Here is an 8009-nt window from a genome sequence, read left to right as displayed (position 1 = left end):
ACTCGCAGACGTTCCTGTCAACCTTTCTTCTTCGGTGCCCAGTTGACACTAGATTAGATTAGATTAGTTAGTTAGTTAGCACCGGTAGCTAGAATGAAGCAGCATGTCATTAGCCTAGCCGGCCGGCAACCGGATCGGATCGATCAGCCCGTCGTCGTTACCGCTGCGCCTGGGGCGCGAGCAGCGTGCGGAGATGGAGAGCGCGTCGGCAGGAGGCAGAAAGGCGGGGGTGGTACGACGGTGGATGCGAAAGGCAGAACGTATCCATCTAGGGCAACAGTTGGCCTTCCACGTACTTTGTGAATGGGAGTGAAGTATTCGAATTATATGTCCTCAGTAGCAACTTCACATGCTCGTGGACGTACCATGTCCCTCAACCTTTCTCTGCCATGTTCGACTTACCCATGTCCCCAATGGCTTTGTGAGTGGTTGTCAGGAAAATTAATAATGTGGGAATCTCTTTGGCTTGGTTGAATGTCTAAAGGATGAGTGTGTGTGCGCTGGCTTGGGCTACATGCAAGCCAAACTTCGTACGACGTCCTCCTCCTTCTTGCAGCAAGGAAGTGATGTAGTTGTGCATCCTGACTATAAATCTTATAGCATTCGAATTTGGATGCTTATTTTCTTTTTAATTAATGAAAAACCGGCTCCTAGCTAGGTTGAGTCTCGTTTTCCCCTTGATGACCCTGTCCATAACGTCCATGCATGTCCCTCGTGTGAAGTGCTTGGAGCCCAGCCCCAGGATCCTTCTTCCGATGGATACCATATATTCCATATGCTGCAAATTCGCAGCGTGTCGCCTTCTGCGGTCCGTGAGCAGGCCGGAGTAGCGGATTGGCTCAAGTATATTTTCTAATGGAAATTTTGTCTCGAACACATCGCAAAATTGATTTTTGTCTCTAGAACGTCGTGAAAGTCTAGTTTGCTATGTAACACGTCACATCGAATAAATTAATCATTTCCAGCTGAGAGGACGGGTAAAAGGACCATTTTATCCTTTATGGAGCCCACCTGTTATCTTCTCCCTCTCAACTCTCTCTGCTTCCTCCCCTCTCCCCTCGGTAGCCCCTCTCTCATGCAGTCGTGCTTGACGAGCTCGCACGGGCGATGACAGAGTGCTTGCCCGTGAGCGGCGGTGGCGGATCTCGTGCACGAGTAGCAGCAAGAGTGCGAATGATGGGCGGCGGTGGTGAGCTCGCTCGCGAGCAACGGCAAGCAGCTCACACGGGGCATGCGCCGACAGGGAGCTCAAGCAGCGCAGGCGCGCAGCTCATGGTGGGCAACGGCGATGAGCTCGAGCGGCGCGGCTGGCGGTGGCCGGCGGGGGCGTGGAGCCCATGATGCACCACATTGTCAGATCATGGGCTAATTAAGCTTAATAGATTCATCTCACAAATTAGACTCCATCTGTGCAATTAGTTTTGTAATTAGACTATGTTTAATACTCCTAATTAGCATCAAACATTCGATGGGATAGATGCTAAAGTTTAGATAGGGCGGTAGTGTCCTACGGACAAATTTCCCATTTTCTAATGGCCCGTTGTACTGACAGCTCAGCAGCGCACATGGATTGGACTCACCTGCTGCAACGAGACTAGATGATTTCAAGCATATTGAATTGAATAATAACTTGAGTAGTGAAAGCAACCTCACACAACAATTTGCTATAGAGCACCACCAAGCATCGTGCATCCCATTTATCTCCTTGTTTTCTTCTCTTAGGTTTTGTTTTGATTTCCTTCATGTTTTTCTTTTTTTATTTCTAATTCTCTTATAGAGATTCCTTATTCTTCCTCGCAAAAAAGATATTCCTTATTCTTTGTTTTCTTTTATTTTTATTTTTCTATTCATTTCCTTGTTCTTTTTTATCGACCTTTACTTTTAATCATTTTAGATATTTTGAAGTATATAATATTCGTTTGTATATTTATAATTCATGTTTCTTCCCTTATTTTCTATGTTTCTTTTTTCTCCTAAATGTGTGCTATAAATGTATTAATACTTTATGTTTTTTTTCAATTTTCATCTTTCTTATCTTTTATTTTTATTTGGTTTTCCTTTATTCTTGATCTAAGTGTTTTTACCCTTTTATTATGTATTTCTTATTAATACTTTTCTATTATTTCTTTTATTGCAATTTTTTGTTTAGTTTCATTCATTCCTCACTTCCTATGCACAATTTATTTGTTCACCTTTTTTATAGATAGATTATATTATGTATTCTACGTCCACAACGTATTTGTTCAAAGTGTTCAAAATTTTATTTTTTGAGTTTGTGTATTTTGTTCTAGATACACATATATAGTTCATGAGTTCGCATAATTTGCTTGATGCATATAATATAATTGTTTTATTCCGTGAGTTCATATAATTTGTTCCTGTTATATAAATTTTTGTTATATGAGTTTTTTCAATTTATTCAAGGTATGTAGATCTTTTGTTCCGTGAGTTCATATAAATTGTTCGATGTGTACTATTGTTTTGTTCTGCGAGTTCGTACAATTTATTCTATGTGTATTATTTTTTTCCATGAGTTCATATAATTTATTCGATCAGTATAAATTTTGTATTCCTTGAGTTCGTATAATTTGTTCGAGTGGTACGAACATGTAGAATCTTCAAATTTGATTGTCATATTCTATTGTTTTATCCTATAACGATCAAATTTTCAATCTTTAGTTACAGCATGTCTTTTTTATTTGCATTATAGAATCGCCCTTATGTTCAGTAAAAAGTATTTTACTCGCTATCTATAATTATTTGTTTATCATGTTATTATTTTTGTTCGCATGAAACTAATATTTATTTTGGTTATTCAAGTATTTGTTCCTTGTAAAGAAAAATTAATATTACGTAATTAAAAATAGTTTTTTTAAAAAAATTATCCAAACATAGTCAAGTGTGGTCTAGTTTTGAAGATCTTATCATAAGAAACATAGTGGTACAATTGAAATTCAATTTGGATGATCGATTTAGGATTTCTAACTTTTAATTTCAAAATTGTATGCATGTGGACGGTGTCATGAATCATGTCCTCCCTTGTATGTACGCACGCAGTGGACTTTTCTTCTCTCCATGCTGATAACATCCCCCCCCCCCCCCCCCCCCCCCCCCCCCCCCCACCCCGGTCCAAAAGAACTGTTGAAACGGGCCAAAAACTTGGGCCCAAGAAGATGTGGATCCTTTAGCCCACAACCACACAAGCTTCAGCAGAAGTATGTTGGGCCTGAAGTTTCCGGGGCCTATTTATTGAACCTTCTTCTTGCTTGTTCTCCAGGGCGCAGTCTCGCATTCGCACTTATTTTTTTCCGCGGACAAAAAACCGGGCGAATGTACGGCCCGGCCCAACAAGAATGCAAGTGGGGGCTTTTAACCTTTTGTGCTTTTTTGTTTTGCGCCAAGACATCAATGATGCTGTCGGTGTCGGTCGGCAGAGCCTGTCGGGTGGGGCCTCTCTCCCAAGTGGCACTGGCAGCTGAGCTCCACCTCCACACAGTGACACAGATAGAGCGAGCAGATTGATGGTTCTGACCGTCGAGTTCCTGTCGTGTCGCTGTGTTTTCTTCATGTTCTTAACCAATCAGTCCATGGCGTTGAACGGCAGTGAAAAAAGATCAAAATGTTCAGTTCAGGAGTGAATGTGAATCGCACGGACAGGAACAGCTGTGATCAGTAAACGCCACACCGACAGTAGCATCACATCGCAATCCAAGCTCCGGGCACTCTCTCTACGTACACATTGCAATTTGCAGCACACGCACACCGCACACATACACCCGTGCAGCATCCATCTCCTAGCTTACACTAGAGAAAAACCTCTGATGACACCCTTCGCTCGACAGCCCTCCACTTTCTTCCCGGCGGCCGCAGGCGCTCGCCGTCGTCGTCGTTGGCGGTGAGCGCGGGCCGGGACCGGGAGCGAGCGCGCGAGGCGGCACCGGCAGGCAATCAAAACCCCGGGCGCCGGCGCCGCGCTAAACTAAAAACCCAGCAAACCAATAAATAAAAGAGAAAAAAGAAGAAGAAGGCCACGCTAGTTAAGCCAGCCAGCCAGCCGAAGCTGATGCTGCTGATGTCTCGGGTAGTCTCACGGCGACTCCGAGGAGGAGTTGGTGGACACGGTGATGAGCGTGGACGCCGAGGACGACGACGTCCGCGGCGTCGCGGAGGGCTTTACGAGCACCACGGGCGTCTTGCTCTCCAGCCGCCGGTGGTGCTCCCGCACCAGCTGCTCGGCCACACCGTCGAGCCGCTCGCCGTTGGTCTGCGCCATGAGCTTCCTCCCCCGGAACAGCACGGACTCCACGCCCCGCTCCGTCAGCGCCGCCTCCGCCGTCTCGCCGGCGGCAATGCCGTTGCCCTGGATGCGGACGTAGTTGCTCGCCCTGCTCTCCCCGAACGCCATTGACACGGCTTGGTCCACCTGAAATGAAAAGCGCCGCCGGCCGGTCAGTCTTGCTTGCCACAAATGGTAGTGGAATACAGTCGTGTCGAATAAAAAACAAAGAATCAATCTTGGTGGCTTAGCGTACCATGTCGGCCTGGCAAGCTCCGGCGATGCGCAGGAGGCTGGAGGACGAGGGGCGGAGGAGCGAGGCAGCGGCGCTCCCGCCGAGCGACAGCACGACGAGGTCGCCGGCGCCGGCGGCGAAGGGGAACTCGCGCTTGTTGTGGAGCACGTGCGTGACGGCCACGGCCGTCGGGTTGGCCACGGCGGCGGATGCGCCGCCCCCTCCTCCAGCACCCGCCGCGGCGCGCAGCCTGGTGCGCCCGTCCAGCGACGCCACCTCCGCGGGGCCGACCCCGCACGCCGCCGCGCAGACCTGCCAGAGCGGGAAGTCGAACGCCTCCGCCTCCACGGCGTCGGCGCGGGAGAACACGAACGGCGCCGCGGTCGCCATGTCGTAGCACGGGATCAGCAGCGGCTTCGCGGCGTCGCGCACCGTCAGGTCCCCGAACACCTTCCTGAACACCGCCTCCGGGCGCCGGAACAGCAGCCCGCCCCGCCCGCCGCGGCCGGAGAGCACCTTCCGGTTCTTGGCCACGACGTCGCGCGCCGCGTCGGCGGGCATCCGGCACGCGAACAGCGCCGCCGCGAGGAACCCCCCGGCGCCGGAGCCGGCGGCCAGGTCGAAGAAGTCCGCGACGCGCGCGGCGGGGTTTCCGGAGAGCTCCTGCAGCCTGCGCTCGAGGCGAGCGAGAGCGGCCGCGGCCAGCGCGCCGCCGTCCGCGCCGCCGTCGATGGAGAGCACGCGGACGCGGCCCGCGGAGCAGGGACCCCCCTCCAGCGGCGAGGCCGCGCCGAACAGGAAGTTGGACTCGAGGATGGAGAAGATCTCCTGGCTCAGGCGGTCGGAGCCGCCGAACGCCGCCGGCGACGGCAGCTGCAGCGTCTGATGATGATCGGGCAGCGCGAGCGTGGCCGCGGTCGCCATCTCCCCTTGTGCGCAACGTGGGCTGCGGCGTCTGGCTTGGGTCGTGGAGAAAGCTCGAGTTGTTTGTCGTGGACTCGTGGTTGAACCGGAGAAGGCGATTGATTGGGAAGAAAGAAGGCGAGATGGAGAGGCCGAGGTGAGTGTGCGGCCTCGTCTTCCCGGGAGAATTTATACTGGAGCCGCGGACTGGTAGCTTCCCGCCACGGCGCATGGTAGCACACGCGCTCGTGGCCCGTAACCGCCGTTGCGCCGCGTGTCCTGTTCTGTCCTGGCCTTCACCACTGTTGAGCGCTTCGGTTATTCGGTTGGCGCTAATGCTTCTGTTTTCTCCTATTTTATTTGTCACTTGATTAGCAAGCTAAACCTTAGTCAGTGCAATATGTTTCGGAGGAATAAGTGAATGCATCTTTAACAATGTGTTTGTGACATGTTTCAACACGTTATCCCGATTCCTGAATACATAAGTCTATTTTCGACTGCTATTGGTCAGATCTTTTTTGTTTTGACCACATCACCAATAAAAAAAATCATATAGATTGATGTCATTTGATTCTTCATGAAAACTACTTTGAACATATAGCTCTTTCTATTTGGTGTAATATATTTTTTATACACGTTTCACACTATATCCTCATATATATACGTTTTAATTAATTACATATTTTAAGAATGATGGAATGAATGGCTAGCTCACAGGATTAGTGGCAAAAGGGAAGGGTTACATATTAAGGTATTGGAGGTGTAGGGAGAAAGCGCTGCTGCTGAAGGTTGAAGATGGACTCAAGGCAAGTCTCATCATGATCTGACGATCTAGATTTGTTAATGAAAGAAGGAAAAACCTTCGCTGAATGTCGGAGCAAACTTTGTTGGTGGGTGCAGCTCAACTCTGGTGTGTGCTGAGTCCAACCTGAAATGCGGGAATTACATGGTCCTAGCCCGGTTGTTAGCCCGAACAATCCGGGGCGACGGGGACCATGCACACATCATATTTTCTATGCGGATGGGAAAATTCCTCTCCCGTGCGCTTACTCAACGAGGATTAGGGCAGAAACTTTACGGACAAGAAAGTGAGCACGACCCTTGCTTTGCCCGATCCTTCCCTAATCGACTATGAAAAGCTCCCTGCATGGCCCGAAAACATATCCTGCGCACCAGTACCATCTGTGGTCTGCACATATCCATGGCCTAAACGAAGGATTATAGTATACTATCAAAGAGGAGGACGAGCATCATTCGAGGCTTGTTTCTTTCGCGACCCCAAAGCAAAGTTTGCTCTTTGTTGTCCCAACGATCGATTATTCCTGTCTCTCTATCGGCTGGGAGGGAGTAGCTCGCTCACTCGGTGACTCACGCTCGCTCGACCATCAGGTCTCAGCTACCGGCCGCCACTCAGTCCCGTCCTGCTCTGCTCATCATCATCATCATCATCCATTTCTTCGTCTCATCTTGAGCTTTACTCAACCTTGCTAGCTAACCACCAACCGCTACGTCCTTAGCTAGCGCCATGGCCAGCCGCTACAGTCGCGAGCCGCGCGCACGCACCGGCACCGCCAATATCTCCATGGCGCGCGCGAGCGAGCTCGACGGCGACGGGGCGGGGTCGCCATCATCGCCGCGATTCCGTGCGGTGCCGGTGCCCGCCCAATCATTTGCTGGCGACGAGACGCGAAACCCCACTGAGAAAGAGAAAGAGAAACCGGACCGAGTGGATTCATGGATGGATTACATGGTTAGTTAGGTGCCGCGGCAACCGGATTGCAAGCAAGGGTGCGCGCTACTGGCCGGGCAGCATCCCCATAGTTTTTTCCTTGTCCAAGTGCTCGCAAATCATGCCGCGGTCCTTGATTATTTCCTTGACGAAACTGCTATGCCATCGGGATTAATCATTGCATCTCTTTGTTGCTTGTGATTCGCGTTGTTGCGTGTTCTCAATTCCTTATTTCCTTCATTATGTAATAATAGTGATGAAGGAGGGCTTAAATAAAGCAGCAAAGGTGCGCGCGCGTGTGTGCCCCTTGATGTAAGGTAGGCACAAGGCAAGGCCCGATTTTTCTAAAAGGGAACTTGATGCTAAGCTCATTGTTTATTGATTCGCCCCTCCTAGCTTTTCTCTTCTTCTCTGGCGGTATGCGCTCTCTCTGCTTTAGGCCAAGAGCAAGCTTACTGGGCGACAGGGTCTTTGCATATATCCTACTACTTATATACCCTGCTTTAATTTGTCCCCCACCACCCAGAGAACGGATTTTGTTTTTGTTTAGTGGCATGCTAATCTAGTAATCTGGATTCTGAAGCAACTTTAAGCTCACTCACAAGCCAAAGCCAAATGCCAATGCCATCAGTGTTCTTGTACGGTTCCAAAACAAAACTTCGGATTATCATGCAACACACACACACACACACATGAATTGAACGAGACACATCATGAATACTGGTGCTATGATACTAGAAGATATTTTTGGAGGGAGAAATCGTACACAGAAGAAGGGGAAAACAAACAAAAACGCTGTGCGATTATCTGCTGAGGGGTTTGGAGAGCCAACACACACATAATGATGCCAGATGGACCACAACAAC

The 8009-nt window shown here is 49.6% G+C and overlaps 1 protein-coding gene across 1 annotated transcript; it reads right to left on the bottom strand.

Annotated features, from left to right (window-relative positions):
* Positions 1-3604: 3604 nt before the first annotated feature.
* Positions 3605-5596, bottom strand: LOC117851384 (patatin-like protein 3). Its single transcript, XM_034733191.2, has 2 exons — positions 4533-5596; positions 3605-4423 (listed from the first exon to the last, which is right to left on the bottom strand). The coding sequence occupies exons 1-2, from the start codon at positions 5433-5435 to the stop codon at positions 4088-4090; spliced, it is 1239 nt and encodes a 412-aa protein (XP_034589082.1). The 5' UTR covers positions 5436-5596; the 3' UTR covers positions 3605-4087.
* Between the last annotated feature and the right edge of the window lie 2413 nt (positions 5597-8009).

Source organism: Setaria viridis, chromosome 4, assembly GCF_005286985.2.
Source record: "Setaria viridis chromosome 4, Setaria_viridis_v4.0, whole genome shotgun sequence".
In the NCBI taxonomy this organism is placed as follows: domain Eukaryota; kingdom Viridiplantae; phylum Streptophyta; class Magnoliopsida; order Poales; family Poaceae; genus Setaria; species Setaria viridis.
Note: the sequence above shows the minus strand (reverse complement) of the source record. Positions and strands in the feature narration are given on the sequence as shown.